This window comes from Zeugodacus cucurbitae, chromosome 4 (genome assembly GCF_028554725.1).
Source record: "Zeugodacus cucurbitae isolate PBARC_wt_2022May chromosome 4, idZeuCucr1.2, whole genome shotgun sequence".
Classification (NCBI taxonomy): domain Eukaryota; kingdom Metazoa; phylum Arthropoda; class Insecta; order Diptera; family Tephritidae; genus Zeugodacus; species Zeugodacus cucurbitae.
In genome coordinates, this window is record NC_071669.1 from 68116010 (window position 1) to 68133871 (window position 17862).

Consider the following 17862-nt stretch of genomic DNA (forward strand, 5'->3'; position numbering starts at 1 on the left):
TAATATTTTATTACTATGTATATGTAAATTATATATAGCTGTCTGTAGGTTACAAGGTGACTATTATTAACACAAAAATCAAGTAAATAATTATTTACTACTCTATGTCACCCTATTCTGAACGTTCAGAGAAAAATGACAGATTGAGAATTATTGAAACGTCAAACTGGCCACAAAGTACGGCAGCATGAATTTTTGTTCTGAGTGTGTTTTTCTTTTAGCCCGTCTCGACAATTTCATTTTAAACAAATACTTAAGGAAATAATAATAAATATAGTCATTTGAGGTGGAAATTACTATCGTAACGGATTATAATTGTGTCTATAGTGCTTTCGTAAATGCGAAGAATGTAAAACATTATAAATTAACTGTGATTTGTTTGCAATTTCGTTGACGTGAAAAAAATTAACGTAACAATAGTTCTAGCTCTGGCTGAAAGACGATGTGTTATTTATTGTATTCGTAAAGGAATTATAACGCGGACATTTCGATAAGCTAGCCAATTGCTGAGCCCTCTAATCTTAGTAAAGCTGATAGCAAAGTAATTGTTTTCATTTGCATTAGGTGCTCTAAAGCCTCGCAACGCGATATGTGGATCTGTGCTACATCGCCAACTGTGTTTACATAAATGTGTTTCCAGTAAAATTTATTTGGTGCTAACATTGTTTCAAAAGGAAAATTGTATCCAAGGGTCTAAAACCTGTGCATCACGAACAAAGCACCAATATTGGTGCAATTGGCGTATTCTTTATTCAAGACAAATAATTGTATGAGAAACACCTGCTTGCCTACATGTTGGATAGTAGCATAATATTCTCCAAGAAACGAACAAATAAATAAAAAGTTAATATTTTTGAATCGTATCGACAAAATGCCTAAAATTTATATTAAAAAGCCGCTCGGTGGTATGGTGATACGTAATCGGAATGCCATCAAGGACGTGGTCATTACAGTAAGTAAAATAAAACATATATACATACCTACATATATTATTTTAAATTAGTTGTATTTCATACGCACGTTTTTTACAAATCATGTTCTCGAGATAATATTTCAGTACCTGATAATGCTAATTTGTGGTGATTCACAGCAAGTGCACGATATAGCTATCTAAATGAGTTTCGTGGAGTATCGGTTTAAAAGTCATATACAATTATCCAAAATAATACATTTGTCGCCATGAATAAACTGATCCCAGTCAGCAACTAGCTAATTTCACCCACATGAATTGTTTCCAGCACATATATATATGAGTATTAGAGCTGGGCGGTGCTGATGTCGCCTCAATTTAATGTTTATTTCTGCTTGTACATATGTATAGGAGCTCGTATGACTCGTACCTACACACATGTACATATATATATAAGGTATTTAACTAAAATTTCTTTACAAAACCACTCATGTGCTTTTTCTATTTATTTATTCCTTAGCTTTATTCTCTTTCACAAATCCACTAAAATAATGTCTGCTTTCGTTGTGGTTTTGCCTGGTTTAAATTGCTTGTACCTCGTCTCTTGATTATCGCTAGCTACTTTAGGATAAACCATTTTTATAAGGCTTAATTTGATTGTCATACTAAAAATAGCCAGTTCAAAGCAGTTGAATGACTGAAGTGCACATTAATTTATTTATATTTATTTGTACTATATGTACAAAATACAAGTGCATTTGTTAGGATATGCAAACATATGCATATAGACAGTTACATTCAATTTAGTTTAAATAAAGATGTAAGTAATTCCATGTGCACTGTTACTTTTCATATTCCCCGCAACAATTTTTTTTGAGATAACACATATGTCATATTAGCTACGTTTGCGTTTTTTTAGATAATTGTATAAAATCAGTCTATATGCATACATATACACTTGAGTTTTAAGAATTGTGTGCTTAATTTACGTACTTCAACATATTTGTTATAGTTGTGTTTTGTATGAGCCCACTGTATTCAATATACACTTTGACGTGAGTAAAATGAACACGTCATACTAACAGATATTAACGTATGTTTTGCGGTAAAACCAAAAAAAAAATACCCGTTGCAGACTTAAAATTCATATCATAACTTTTTTCTTTATCGATAAGTTATCGTTTTGAGGGCTAAATATATATGTACTCGTATGTATGTATGTCCCTTGAATCACTGGAGGCAATTTAATATTAATTATTTTATCAATTCATTATCACACCTGCCTATATAAATTAGCAGACGAAGTTATAACGGAAAATGTTTGATATACAAACCGTAACATTTTTCCCCAAATCATTTTCTAAGCGGATTAAAGAAAATAATCCATTATTATAAAAAAATTATTATTTTGGATTCACTTAAAAAGCGATATATTTTACGACATGTTAATTATAATGCCGAAGGTCTAATACATATTATGTAGACATGTATGGACATCAATAGTAATGTAATGACAAAAAAACAACAACAATATAGATCGGTTTTATCCAAAAAAATCTACAAAAAAATCAACTGAAATACAGTGGAAGTTCTCTAACTCGAATCACCATAATCCATAAAAAAAATTTGGAGTTAGAGAGACTTCGAGTTATAGAAATTTTCATTAAAACATACAATTTTTCAAAAAGGCGTAAAATGTAGGTTTATACCCAGCCTTATTTATTTACTTCGCATAACGATTTATTTAAATACGTTGAAACATGTATTCTTTAATTTTGTTTGTTTAATTTTGTTATTGTTTCGCTCTTTACGTCTGTATCCCATGCCTTTTTTACATGATTTTTGCAATCCATAAGTGTAATATCATATTTTTGGTTCGCACCCATGCGATATGGAGAGATTCCTAAAATTCTGCCTCGATAGAAAAATTTTAATTTTTGCATTATGCCCTGGTCGAAAAGTTCGATTTATGGAAGGAAATTTGTGTGAAAATTGTCTTCTATTGCCATTTCAAGAGTTCGAGTTATGGAGAACTTCGAGTTATTGAAGGAACTTTGTATGAAATTTGATTTCTAAACGCTATTGCCAGTTCAAAAGTTCGAGTTATGGCGATCTTCGTCTTATAGAAGTTCGAGTTATGGAAGTTCCACTGTATGTAAATAATGCTCTCTGCTGCACTGCACACAAAGCCTTAGAACGTGTGGTCCAATTATGTCATATGCCTTTATTTTGGTTTTGCTGCGCTGCGCTTTTATCGCGGCTTTACTTGTAACTTTGTTCTGCTGCGAGCATACTGTTGACCAGCAGACTATTATTATAATTATTGTGACATCAATCATAGAAATTAACAGTTTTATTTCGGACTTATTCATCAAGTTGGCAAACTGTTTTCGAATAATATCGAGCAATGTCACGAATGGTTTGCGATTAGTTTGTACTTTTTGCTGCTGATGCATGACCAATTACTGGGAAATTCTCCATGAATATTGCGCCATAAAGAAAAAACAAATCAAATAAATTATGCAAACTCAAAATAAACTATAGAAATGTGCAGGAAAATCTGAAAAATACATATTGCGCTACATACATACATACATATGCAATTCAAAATTGCATTTCAAGCTTATGCCATACACACACACACACATAGTTGTGCTTTGTATATACGGTTTATGCACATTCATCGCACTTGAAATCATAAATAAAAAGTTTCGAATTCTCCCATCTCTGAGAGATGTGCTTCCCAGAACAGACTGTGGGCGAATAACGGATAGTAGCAATGCATATGTGAATGAAATCGTATTCGTATAACACGTGATTGCGTAAAGCTTGTTGCTCCTCTCCGCCTCTCGTACGCGCTTTCTCTCTCTCTCTCTATTCATATATTTTTGGGTTCATTTCCGCTCATTTCCCATTTTTCCCACCTAAATGCACACCATAGTAGTTAGGAAAAGAGCTTTTTCTTTCTTATTGATAACAAACATAGCAAATATACATATATCTACGTTTGTGTGTGTGTTTGTATGTGAACATATGCTATATAAGCTACTGTCTTCTTAGTAAACTACCGAATGTAATGTTTGTAGTTGTTGTGAGTTTTGTTGTTGTTGTTATTGTGAATGAAAGTAAAATGATGTTGGTAAGCACGCAATGAAATAAGTACTTTTGAAGCAATACACATTGCGTGCGGAGCTTTGCAAGCGAGCCTGCTGGAATTTAAACTGCATTTCGAATTATTTTTATTTTATAAACTTAGCACCAGCAAAAATTGAACTGAAATGTGAAATTATGTGAATTGTATAATTTATTTGGCTTATGCGCCTAAATGTAGGCAATATTTTTTACAAATATCTGCTTATTGATTAATTTTGTACAAACATCTGCTTATTGTTATTTTCTTTAAAATATCAATTTTTAGTATACCAATAAAACAAAACTTTTTTTATATATATTTTTTAGAAATATAGTGTTATAGAAATAAAATAATTTTAATGTATTTAATGTTTTTTAATTGTTTGATTATATTTAAAAATTACGTTTCAACGTTTATTAAAATTCATTAATTTTAAAATTATTTAAAGGAAAATAATAATATAATTTACTTATTTTTGTGTAATTATTTTATATACACACATACAACATATGCATTATTGAATCAAACAAAAAAAAATTAATATTCTTGCCATACATCGCTCTAATACACGATTCCTGCAAAACTTCGTTGCATTCTTTGGCCGCAAATTTGGCCCTGGGCCAATGCAGCAAACTTTTGCCAATTATAGATGTAAAAACAAAACAAAACGAAAGCCATCGAAAGCTCTGTGGAAAGCAAAAGTTTCTCGCCGTTCATACGCTTTTCCCACTCGTGTGTGTGCAAAATGAAACGTGTGCATACGCGAACGGTCGTGAAAACTCGGCTTCCTTTTATATACAATTTTATTTTAGTTATTATACTACAAAATTCTACAATTTCTACAAATTTTAAGCAAAATAGTGCAAAACAAATAAACTAAAAAAAAAACAAAATATTTTAAAATTAATTGTGCAATGTCAATAATAGTTTGCTTAAATTTAATGCAAAACACAAAATTGTTAAACGCTGAAATTTTGTTGTAGTGCAAGTTTGCCTGTCAATGTCATTAGGAAACAACAAAACAACAATGTGATACAACAACAAATACCGATATCGAAGTGTTCGAAACGTGTCATCAATCAATATTTAATGGAGAAACATTAATGAAAAGTGTTTATTTATAACTATTTATATGTGTATGCACGCATGTTATATATTATATATGTATCTATGAATGTTATATATATACATACATACATATGTAACAATTAATCAATGCGAGTTACTGTCCAGTTCTCAAACACGAAAAAAAAATGAAAGTGTTATTTAATATATAAGCATATACTTAAGTGAGTATGTACGAGTGTATGCAGCATAACGCAAAGTTCATAGAACGTAGTGTCCTATCGATTTTCTAAGGCCCTATTATAATAAGGCAATGAAGTGGCAGTAAAGTAATAAAGCAAAAATAAAGTAGCTGAAAAAAAAATGTCATCTTCATTGTATGTGCATATTCGCTCGCTGATTAGTGCTGTAAAATTCCATGGCTTCCTTAACATATGTACATATGTGCACGCATATACTTATGTACATATGCCTGTATGTATATGTATGTGTTTGCCAACTATGCGATAATTTTGTTATTGCATCTCTTTTGTGCGTTGAATTTTTGCTAATTTTTTCACAGTGCCAACTGGGTTTGTCCGTTCTTACGTTTTTTTGTTGCTCTTTTGCACATTTTCTCCATGCTGTAATTCGAGAATGGCCAAACAAAGGAATTTTTATGCATAAACACAATGAGTTTGAGTTTGCAACAAGCGCATAAGCGTGTTATACTCAAAGTCAGCTGTCACGCCGCTGCCAATAATTGCACATACAAACAAACAGATGTACATGTATACATAGTAGCACATACGTATATACTATATACATATATAAGCATATAAGCTTCATTATATCAATTATTTTGTGAAAAAATTCAAAAAAGCGTAAAATTACCAACCATGTAAGCACATAAATCTACATGTGTGTGTGTGTGTGTGTCTAGAACACAAATGGTTGCTTGTGCGCCTGTGACATCACGCCTACAAGCGCAGCTAATCGAATGCGGTGCAACACGGCGTATGCGTAATTTATTCACAACACTGGCGATCAATACTTAATTGGCACTTTTTTATTTTAGCAAAAAATCGTGTTAATTGTTTAACAATTTATTAAAAAATCTATTTAAAGCAGAAATATCGTTTATTGGTAGTTATGTCAGCGTAATTCGCACTTTAAAAATATAATCGACTGCTTTGTCTATCTCGTACATCTCATAAATGCACATTTCAGTTTGCTTTTCGTCTGCTATTTGCTACTTTTACTGCGCTAGACGTAATGAAAAAAGTCAATAGTAATAAAGTAGGTGTAAAAATAATAGCACATACTGTATTTATCTAACTAATTAGGCGCTATAGTTAGTGGGAATAGGGTTCACAGAGGCTTCGCTTCACTAACGAATTTCACTACGGAATATGTAAATAGGTGAATGATTAGGCGTCTACGCCTGTTCTAGGTGTTTATAACATACAGTAGAACTTCCATAACTCGAACTTCCATAAGTCGAAGATCTCCATAACTCGAACACTTGAATTGGCAATAGCGTTTAGAAGCTAAATTTCATACAAATTTCCTTCCCTAGCTCGAATTTCCATAACTCGAACTCCTGAAGAGGCAATAGAAGTCAAATTTCATTCAAATTTCCTTCCATAAATCAAACTTTTCTATTAGGACATTACACAAAATTTAAAATTTTACCATCAGGGAACAATTTAAAAAAAAGTCTTCTATATGGTATGGAGGCAAATAAAAATATGAATTACATGTTTTAACGCATGTACATAAAACTTTATGCGCAGTCAATAAATAAAACTGTGTAAAAATCTAAATATTACAGCTTTTTGAAAATTTATATGTTTTAATGAAAATTCTATAACACGAAGTCCCTCTATGTCGAAGTTTTTTTGTGGATTATGGTGATTCGAGTTAGAGAAGTTCCACTGTATTCGTATTCGTGTACGGCGCCTTGCTGTTTATGGAGTGTTCGACATTTTATTTGCCTTCACAGATTGGACATTTATTCTTTGTGGAACGTTTTTCAAGCAATAAACAAGGTTTTGTAATAAATAAGTAATAAACAATATGTTGTAATAATAATAAATGTATACCTCGCCACCATAGCATGCGCTGAAGATCATAAAACGTTAGAAGTATTACACTACGACAGCGCAGCTTCGGTGCAATTGAAACGGAATAAGATTTTCATTAACTATGAATTCCGTAAACAATTTAAGAAGAGGTGGTTTTTAAAAGTTTTCGAGTTAACATTACATATTCGAAGAATTCACTATTTATAAACCTCTTATGAAAGACTGAAAACTGTTAATAAACAATTAAAATTGTGTGAACAAATTTTGAAAAGTAAAAAAAAATTATGCCGTGTTATTTGAAAGATTCCATTCCGGTTTTTTGTAACGAATTAGCACACCTTTTAGATTATGTCATGCTTTTAAACATTTCGTCCGCTGTGAGCAAGCACCCTTTACAGTGAAATTAAAATATTTTTTTTTTACTCATATCACATCACTGGCGAAATAACTAAATTATCTGGCACTCCCTGTACAGCGACTGACATAATTTCATTGTTGTTATTTTTATTTTATTTTTTTTTTCAAAAACATTGAAATGGGAATAGCAAAAACGACGAGTAAACACATAAGCATTGTTTCTACACAAATCAAAAGTGCATGAAATTTTCACGTGAAATTTGGCTTTAGAAAATATAGAAACTAAGCAAAAAATAAGCGCATTATTTTGGTGAAATATTCAAAGTAAAACTAAGAAAGCAAACAAAAGTGTCTTTTAAGAAAATCGGCGCGTACATTCTCAGCTGTAATTGCGCTCATTGAAATGTAATAGCAAGCGTTTAATAAGTCTGCAAAAGTCTCAAAAGAGAGATCAACAACATGTGAAATTGCTGGCGGATGACAGATCCGCTGACAGGCCGGTGTGTAAACAGACAACTCCGAGAAGATAACAGTTGTAAACAAGTCAAAAACTAACACCAACTGTTTGATAAAACGCCAGGGCACACAGCCAGCCGCGAATCTTTGCAGTACCAAATGGTTCATTGCGGCAGTGAAACGATTCTTTGTCACGCGCGTGCAGTCAATGAAAAGCATTGAAGTGAATTGAATTGAATTGGTGAAAACACGTTTCGTACGCTTCATAAAAATATATAACAAAAAAAGTTTGCTAATTTTATCAATTGTGCGCGTCTCTTGCTCACACTCCACCCGCTTGGTGTGCGCTGACGCATTCATATAACGAAGCACACATATACACACACAACAGTAACACGCGTATGTGTGTATGTGTGTGTATCGCTGTTCTTGTATGAATTAGTGTTCATTAAAATTTTATAATTCCAATCGTGAAGTGCTTTATTAAAAACGGCGAACAGTTAAATATTTATCAGTATAACCATAGTGATCGCTTATACATACCAACACACATATATACATACATACATACATACATACATATGATTAAATCATGCTGTGATCGTAAATGCTAAAACTAAAGCAAATTAAACGCAAATTACTTAGACAAATCGAGCGCATAATCGAGTGAATAAGTAGTAGAAGGAGAAGCATAATCGTTTTTTGTTTAAAGAGTGTGATACGCCAAGCGAAATTGTGTGCAATTAAGATTGTGTGAATTCCCAATGCCTTAATGGTGTGAGCGATTGAACAAACATTGAGTACAACAGCTTTATAAATACAACAAAACATACACATCACCACATAGAACCATATTATATACGCGGCGCAACAGCTGCAACTGCTTAAATAAAACGAAAATCAAATTTATTATTTATCGAAATATATCGATATCAAAATAAATTATATATCGAACAAAGTTATCGAGCACAAAGTTATCGATTACTTGCAAATGTTTAACATTTGCCACACCAGTAAGTTGAAAAACTTTGCGCCGTCATGAGCATTGATGTCACAGCGTCTCATGATGTCGCCGAAACTTCCAACAACACAGACGATCCCGTCTCCAGCTGTGAGATCACAGAGGCCGATACGACCAGTTTTGAAATTGACGAAAGCGAGGATGAGGCCACCATCACGGATATGCTGGTCGATGATGTGGCCACCGCCCCGGCGCTGAACGTCGCCCCAATACCCGATGCGCTGTGCAACAATGGCGAGCGCCAAAACGACAACGTAGGCCGACTCAGAATCAAAAGCCGCAGCAGCAGTCGTTCCAGCAGTAGTAGCAGTCACAGCAACAGCAGCACCTACAGTATCGGTAATATACCGAGGGATGCGAATGCAAACTTAGCAAGTGATCTCAATAAGAATGAATTTATAGCCGTTGTTACCATTAATACGCTTAATCCTTTGACGACCAGCGATCTTGCTGATGAACAAACAACCGCTTTTGTGGAGCCACAACCACAACAACAACGCACTAATAATACGCCAGCAATATTCTCAAGAGCTGACACCACGGAGGATAATAGTGGTTCAAAAACATCCACTGCCTCACACACCACGTCCTCCACGCCCACAACGGCAGATGTCGCCAACGTCGCTATGATGGATGCTTCTGCTTTTAATTTGCTGAAGAAAAATGCCGCACATGCTTTGCCAGCAACACAAGCACAATTGCAAATGATCGTCGCTTCGGCTGCTACCGCACAACAACTGCAACAACAACCACAGCTTTTAATCGAGTCGAACAATGCAGCTTCCATATCCGAGGACAATATATCGTTTTCCATTGCAACAACAACAACTACAACTATCACTGACTTAGACACAGACAATATTTGCACCGCAAGTCCAGACGCTAAACTAATGCTGGCCAAGCGTGCAATGCTACAAAATCAATTAGCTGCTAATTTTAGTGAAAATAGTAGATCGGTATCGGCGAACGCTGATAATGATCCAACAACAGCATTATCTTATGTAACAAGCGGCAATGATATGCCAATACCGCCGGTAGTAACGGTGAAAACTCAATGGCGCTGGGTGGACTGGACTCGTTGGCTATGCTTGCACTTTAAGGTGAGATTGAGGAGTGAGATATGCAGGAGAAAATGGAGAGTAGAAGTGTGAACTTTAAGGCATTTCTTCTCTTTTTAGAAAAACTATAGATTTCTATTTAATTTAGTTAATAGTATTTTGTATGAGGTTTCTGAATTACCGTTATTAATTCAATATCGTGATAATTTCTAAATTTGGTTTTAGCAAAAATGCGTCAATAGATTTTCAGGGTCTCACATTATAATGACGTTTCAAACAATTTTAGTTATAAGGTAAATATATAGACCGATTTGGTATATTTTTAGGCGCACAATAAAAAATTCTCATTTTGAACCATACTCGTGGATAAATGGGTTAGCTGGGTCACACCCACTGCGAACATTTTGAATTTTTTGCCACTGTAGGTACCATATCTTTCATCTCATTTAACTTTTTGATAGTATTCTTTCGAATTATCCAACTTTAACGAGTTTAAACCATTATCAGCCATGTGGGCATGGTCATTTCATTTGCGTTAAACTGCTATCGTGAAGGGCAATGCGTGCAAACTTTTCACTAATGATGTTGCGATAATTTTTGAAAAATACGAAAAAAATATATTAAAAAAATAAAAACAATTTCCTTGATCTTTTCAAATTAGACAATTACTTTTTCGATCATCCTGTTATCGATAACTAATATCGATTATATCTCGCAACAAAGTTGCTAAGAAAGTATTCGGCCCTATTCCCGTTGTCGTTGTCGTTTTAATAGTCGTTTCTAAGTCGTTGTCGTTCTTATCGTCGTTTCGTTCCTAAATTGGTATTCTTGAAGTATATCGTAACGCCTAAGAAAAGTTATCGAAATTTGTCTACATATTTTATATAGTATACTTTAAGGAGCTCTTTTCCCATATAAAAATTTCTTTCTTATGCAACGAGACACATTTTTAAAGCAGTCCTTAATGGATTTTATGCTATTCTATATTGACTCTAAACAACGTTATCACTGTAATTATTGTACTTAAGTACAACAATGTTAGTCTTCCATCTTTATTTGATTTTTTAAAAGAAGTAGTGGTGACATCTGCGTCCTCCAAACTTTTTTCTAAAATATGTTATACTTCCAGCGTCTCATGCTCCTTGCTTCTGGCTAATCCGACTACTCTAACTAGTGGTCCAGCCAAAGGAGACATGGGTATTTGCTTATTAACTCCTCCTCTTGTTGGAGTACTATTTTTTTCTTCGTTTTGAATTTTAAGATCTTTCATATCTTAAATATATTCTTAAATATTAAAAATGCAATTTTATTAATGCCAACAATTTCCGACGAGAGATGGCGGTGGAATAGATTTATTTTTTTTTTGAGAAAAAAATATCGCTCCCAAAAAATCGAAATTTAAAGGATTTATCCCTTTTCTAAAGTCTTTGGCATATGCAGGATATTTTTCCATTTCAGAAATTAAAATTTCAAACTGTTTCCGATTTGGAATTTTCATCTTCACTTCAAATATTCCTTCAAACAACCGCGTCGTTTCTATGTCGCTCACAATTATAGCAACGACAAAAAACGACTGTTTCTATGTCGTTTCTATAGTCGTTTCAAATTGGGAAATCTCAATTTATTTTCGATAAATGTCGTTAACGCCAACAGGAATGCCAAATAAGTGATTTTAAAACGATAACGACAACGGGAATAGGGGCGATTATAGTTTTGTTCATATAACGGTTGTTTGTAACACCCAAAACTAACGAGCTAGATCAGGGTGAAGAGTGGAGTTCAAATCTGAATGTCTGTCTGTCCGTCCGTCCGTCTGTGCAAGCTGTAAATTGAGTAAAAATTAAGATATCTTGATGAAACTTGGCACACTTGTTTCTTGGCACCATGGAAAGGTTGCTTGATTGATGGCAAAATTGGGCCACTGCCACGCCCACAAAATGGTTAAAACCGAAAACACATAAAGTGCCATAACAAAGCCATAAATAAACCTATGGAAATAAAAGTTGGAACAAAGAATCGCACTAAAAAGGGGCATATTTGGATGTAATTTTTTTAGAGAAGTGGGCGTGGCCCCGTTCCTACTAAGTTTTTTGTACATATCTCGTAAACTACTTGAGTTAAATAAACCAAACTTCCTAGAATCGTTTCCTTTAGGCACTACCTTATACAATCCAAAAATTGAGGAAATCGGATTATAACCACGCCCTCCTCCCATACAAAGGTTATGTTGAAAACCACTAAAATTGCTTTAATTCAGTAAAGAAAACCAACAGAAACCTTAAATTTCATTATTAAGGCGGTTCAGAAGGACTCCACCTAAATTGGTATACAAAATTTTAAATGGGTGTGGCTCCGCCCAATTATGGGTCAATTTCAATGAAATTCGGTTTGTGATATTTTCCTTGCATTCCAATAATATGTTGTGAAAATAGGCCAAATCGGTTCACAACCACGTCTACTTCCTATATCCTATTTCAAGGCCCCTATATATAGTACATGTGGACTTCGATGCTTCTAACCTAATATTAGAGTTTCCAACTTTCAATGACCTTTATAGCATATATATGACGAATATGTGGGTCAAATTGTATGTTATATTAATAGAGTTAAATAAATAAATTTCAAGAGTATAAAATGTTCGGTTACACCCGAACTTAGCCCTTCCTTACTTGTTTACATATAAAGTATATTATTATGCTATATGATATTTAAATATGACCAGCGTTGTAATGTTTATAGAATTACAAGTGACAATACAATAATCAGTGATCAGATTAGATAAGCTTTCCCACACAATGAATGGATACTTGATTACACACATATGTAAATAACGTTATTTTAATGCCGTTGTAATTTTTTATGCTCAAAGTACTACTAAAAATAGTTGAATATAAATTAATATAAAATTTAAAAATAGCTTTAATTCAACTTGAGATATAAAATCTTGTTTTTTTCGAATAAATTTTAATATGTATGTATTCCATTGTACACTTTATGAGCTCAACAACATGTTTGCATAATTCAAAGTATGCAAATACAATAAATAACTGTGATTTAATGAAATCAAATCAAATGCAGTGTTAAATATACATATTTGGTATAACTGATCACGTAGAGCTTAGTCAGTCTTTCTTAATAAAATAATAAAATGTGCAAACAATATATTTTTTTTAAGAAAAAATATAAATCACCTCTTCTGCTTAACATCAACCTTACATGACTATATATGCGCTAGAGTAAAACCGCTGAAACCTTTTCCCAGTAGTGAAATATATATATTATTAAGCACCTGAAAACATCGCCTATTTATTCGCTCCTACCCGCAAACAGCCATTTGAAATAACATATACATATAAATATCTCTATATTAAAGGTAAATAAATAAGCTACTGTAAATGTTTGGAAATCTCTTTCAGTAGCACCATTACCTTGGTAAATATTGCCTCTCTCCAGTTTGTTTATTGTTGTTTGAATAATTTGATGAAACAGCTCTCTTTATACATGCCATATGTTAATACTCGTATTCAGAAAATATGCGTCACTTCATAAGTACATATGTATGACGTTGGTAATTATACTATGAAGATATGTAGGCTATACCAAAAGTATTGAATGAAAGAAAAATTTGAGCTCTACCGAATTTAGACTATTTTTAACAGTAATTATATCTATCTGTTTATATGTATTAAAATTAAAACGGGTTTATCGCTAGATGACACTAAGATAGATATTTAGAAATAGTGTCTGACATTCATATAGGTTGTTTATAATAATTGAGACACGTGACCTTGACTTCAGCTGAAACAATACAATGTCAAAATCTAAGTTATTTTTAGACTATGCTCATTTTGGGTTTTAAAGCCAAATGTACATATTCCCTGTAAAAACCACAGCATATAAATTTAAAAAATTTATTCATGTTAACCATACCACTACAATTGCAGATAAGAGTTCAACGGCTTTAAGCGACAATTTCGACAATTTAACCCTGAACTAAGCCAGACTGAGCTGAAATATAATTTTTATCATTTTCTATATTTTTTAACCATATTTAATTTTTTGTACACATAAATATATTTACCAAAATATTTAATGCTTAAATTTGTAATTTTTTGCAGAGTTCCGGCATTGGCGAGCCCAGCGTGTACCATGCTTTGGTTGTTATATTTTTAGAATTCTTTGCCTGGGGTCTTTTGACAATGCCTGTAATATCGGTAAGTAAGAAATGTTAATACTTTATTATTATTATTTTTTAATCACAACTCCATTCCTCTCTTGCTTACAGACCCTGAATCAGACGTTTCCCGATCACACGTTCCTCATGAACGGACTGGTCATGGGCATTAAGGGCATCTTGTCCTTTCTGAGTGCACCACTCGTGGGCGCGCTCTCCGACATTTGGGGGCGTAAATTTTTCCTACTCATCACAGTATTCTTTACGTGCGCACCAATACCGCTGATGGCCATCAATTCGTGGTGGTTCTTCGCAATGATCTCCATAAGTGGTGCGCTGGCCGTTACATTCTCCGTAGTGTTCGCCTATGTGGCTGATGTCACTACCGTGGAGGAGCGTTCGCGTGCGTACGGCTTAGTTTCAGCAACATTCGCCGCCAGTCTGGTATGTACACAACTCTATGCATATACAAATTGTCTATATGTGTGCATGTTAATTGAGCTGATGAATACCTTAGAAATGTGTGTGACAAGTGGCAAACTTAATTAAAGCTAAAATAGTATTAAAAAAAAAAAAAACAAATGCAATAAATACCATAGTATGTAGACTCAACCACTTTGTATGCTTCTTTTTAGGTTATTTCGCCCGCACTCGGCGCTTTGTTAATGGAGACGTATGGCGATACATTGGTGGCCGCGCTAGCCACCGCTATAGCGGTTCTAGATGTTTTCTTCATATTGGTGGCCGTGCCCGAAAGCTTGCCAGAAAAAATTCGTCCTTCATCTTGGGGCGCGCCCATTAGCTGGGAGCAGGCTGATCCCTTTTCCGTAAGTTAGCAAATGCGTATTAACCTCAACTATATGCTAGCATTATGTATATATAGTATATATGTTGAGTGATGTATATTAAATGACTTTAATTTGTTGTAATTTGTATAATGAATAGGCGCTGCGGAAGGTAGGCTCCGATCAGACCATACTAATGCAATGTGTCGCTGTGCTTTTGTCATATCTGCCTGAGGCGGGGCAATACTCGTGCATATTTGTTTATTTGAAATTGAAAATGGGCTTCAATTCAATGGAAGTGGCCGTTTTCATTGCTGTTGTTGGTACGCTAAGCATATCCGTGCAAGTGACTTTGGGTTATCTAATGCGGTGAGTATGTGCATGATGACTTGCATTTACAGATTGAATTTACTATCTTTGTCGTTTATGTAAGCAAAACTTTCTAATACATATATTCAATTTGTTGTTGTTGCAGGGTATTTGGTGCAAAAAATACTATTATTTTAGGTTTAGTACTAGAAATGTTACAATTATTGTGGTATGGACTTGGCAGTAAGTCATGGTGAGTTGCAAATGCAATTGTTTTGTTTTTGTGATTGCTTTCGAATAATTAATTTGTGTTGCTTTTCGTTGCAGGATGATGTGGGCAGCCGGCATTTTGGCCGCACTCGGTTCGATAACTTATCCAGCGATAAGCGCTTTTGTTTCAATCCATTCGCATCCAGACAGACAAGGTGAGCGGTATTATTTTTTAATTGAAAAATCGCAAGCATAATGCCAATGAGAACGCTGGCGAGTAGAGTGTGCTTGGCCAGTTAAAAAGGCGGCCGATTCGAAGGCCTAACAATAGAGAGAACGGAGTTTATCACCTTTTTTAATCATATTGATGTCCCCCATATTGGTTCGCATTTTGAATCTTTGAAAAGTAACATTAAATTCGTAATCAGCGACCCCGAAAATCCCCGAATAACAAGTTTCAAGCGATTTCGATGAATTTTTCAAAATAACGTCCATATTGTGTCCGCCATTTGAAATTTTGAAAAACCGACACCGGATTCGTAATCAGCGACGCCGAAAACCTCCGAGTGCGAGTTTCAAGCGAATCCGATGAAGTTTTAAAAACGCTATCCGCCATTTTGGCTTTCTGGGGTTATTTCAATACCCTGATCCTCGGATTCGGATTTAGCGACCCCAAAAACATAAGGCACACATAGTAAAACCCCAAGGTCATGACAGAAAAAATGTGTGTGACTCTGTTATTTGCCGAAAGTGGCCGCTAGGCAGCGCTCTGGGTAAAGATTATGAAAAACTCAATCCTTAAAGAGTTTATCTATTAAAAAAACAAGAAAACTTATTGTATTCTTTGATATTAAATTCGCTTATACTCTCCAGATTTGTCTCTTAAAGTACCGTTAGCTAAATTGAGACTTTCGGTAACTAAAGAATCGTTTTGAGAACTTTAAATTCAATCAATTCCCAATAAAAATTTAACCAACGTCCGGTATTATGAATATTGGTACAATTTTTGTATAGGATTTCTAATTCAGAAACTTAGGAGAGTCACTTTCCGATTTACTAATATGCACCAATCATATTAACTCAATATTACAATTACACTTTTGGTTCAAATCTATATTTAATAAATAAAATTTTCTTTATAGGTGCCGTTCAAGGAATGGTCACTGGCATGCGTGGTCTTTGCAATGGTTTGGGCCCGGCTTTATTTGGTGTAGTTTTCTATTTATTTAATGTGGACTTGAACGATGACATGTTGGCAAAACCTGATGACGCAGTACAAAACGAGAGTAATAAATACACAGAATTGATACCAGGTCCACCATTCGCTATTGGCGCACTTATGGTTATACTAGCGATTTTGGTTGCTATCTACATTCCAGACAAAAATGATATCAATGTGAATCGAACATCAAGTGAAAAAAAGCGTAAATGTTACACAAACACATTCATAATTATAACGGCAATATTTTGAAATTTTATAAAATCGCATTTCTTATTGCATTTGCAGGTGCCTCTGTGGATGTTCAGTACGAAATCGAGTGCGGCAACAAGTCGACGAGTCCACTAGCACCACTAATGCGATCCGACTCAATGGCACAATTGTAGCTTTTAGTAAATTAAAACCAAATATATAAAAAAGGACATATTTGTTTTCGTATTTTTCGAAGAATTTGTGAAATGCAGAGCAGAGGAATATAGAGTATAGAAATGAAAAGATATAAGAAGAAACCTTAAATAAGTGCTGACTTTTTTTTTATTTTGTAGTTGCTAAATTTTAAGCTAATAACAAAATGAATTCCTATACTGAAGTTATTTATAATTTTAACTTTAATTTAAAAAGAGCAAATGTATTTTTAATGCATGTATGCATGTTCGTTCTGTATGTATGTATGTGCTGTATATAAAACAAAACAAACAAACAAAAAAAAAAAAAACACAAAAACAAATGTAGTATATTAAAAGAAAGAAGAAGAAGAAGAGCTCTGAGCTTTGTTTATGGTTTTATTTTTGAAAACCAAAATTTGATGAATAAATTTGTAAAGTACGCAATGTCCCCAACGTTCCCACATACAATGTTGTGCTATAATTATTAGTTACATAATCAGTGCATCAGTGTGCAGATACATGCACCTAAATTGCAATTTGTTTTTTTAGTTTTTTTTCACTTTAGGTGGCTACTCCACTAAGTTCAAATGTATAATTTAATAATAACGAGAGTTGAAATATTTTTGTGAAACCTTAAACTTAGCGTTGTACTGGAATATAATAAAAAAAAAGAGAACGAGTGCGATTCGCCGATTGCATATCTTAAAAGTTGT

The 17862-nt window shown here is 33.8% G+C and overlaps 1 protein-coding gene and 1 long non-coding RNA gene across 6 annotated transcripts; one reads left to right on the forward strand and one right to left on the reverse strand.

Annotated features, from left to right (window-relative positions):
* The first annotated feature begins 178 nt into the window (after nt 1-178).
* On the forward strand, nt 179-17857 carry LOC105214047 (hippocampus abundant transcript 1 protein). 5 transcript variants are annotated; one of them, XM_054230350.1, is made up of 10 exons: nt 179-286; nt 565-952; nt 14185-14280; nt 14352-14684; nt 14876-15067; nt 15186-15394; nt 15501-15587; nt 15662-15759; nt 16687-16968; nt 17052-17857. In XM_054230350.1, the coding sequence occupies exons 2-10, from the start codon at nt 872-874 to the stop codon at nt 17147-17149; spliced, it is 1476 nt and encodes a 491-aa protein (XP_054086325.1). In that variant the 5' UTR covers nt 179-286; nt 565-871; the 3' UTR covers nt 17150-17857. The 5 variants fall into 5 exon arrangements, with proteins under 5 accessions (XP_054086325.1, XP_011185539.1, XP_028895517.1 ...); XM_029039684.2 differs by lacking the exons at nt 179-286; nt 565-952 and adding exons at nt 4785-5072; nt 8464-10108; XM_054230349.1 differs by lacking the exons at nt 179-286; nt 565-952 and adding exons at nt 7581-8228; nt 8464-10108.
* On the reverse strand, nt 14351-14970 carry LOC114803896 (uncharacterized). Its single transcript, XR_003752240.2, has 2 exons — nt 14835-14970; nt 14351-14752 (listed from the first exon to the last, which is right to left on the reverse strand). It is a non-coding gene; the product is annotated as an uncharacterized LOC114803896 (long non-coding RNA).
* Nucleotides 17858-17862: the final 5 nt, after the last annotated feature.

Coding starts and splice junctions, on each gene's coding strand:
- LOC105214047 (XM_029039684.2), top strand. CDS start 9,026: ATGAGCATTGATGTCACAGCGTCTCATGATGTCGCCGAAACTTCCAAC. Junction 15,395..15,500: donor ACTTTGGGTTATCTAATGCG/GTGAGTATGTGC, acceptor TTGTTGTTGCAG/GGTATTTGGTGCAAAAAATA. Junction 16,969..17,051: donor AACATCAAGTGAAAAAAAGC/GTAAATGTTACA, acceptor TTGCATTTGCAG/GTGCCTCTGTGGATGTTCAG.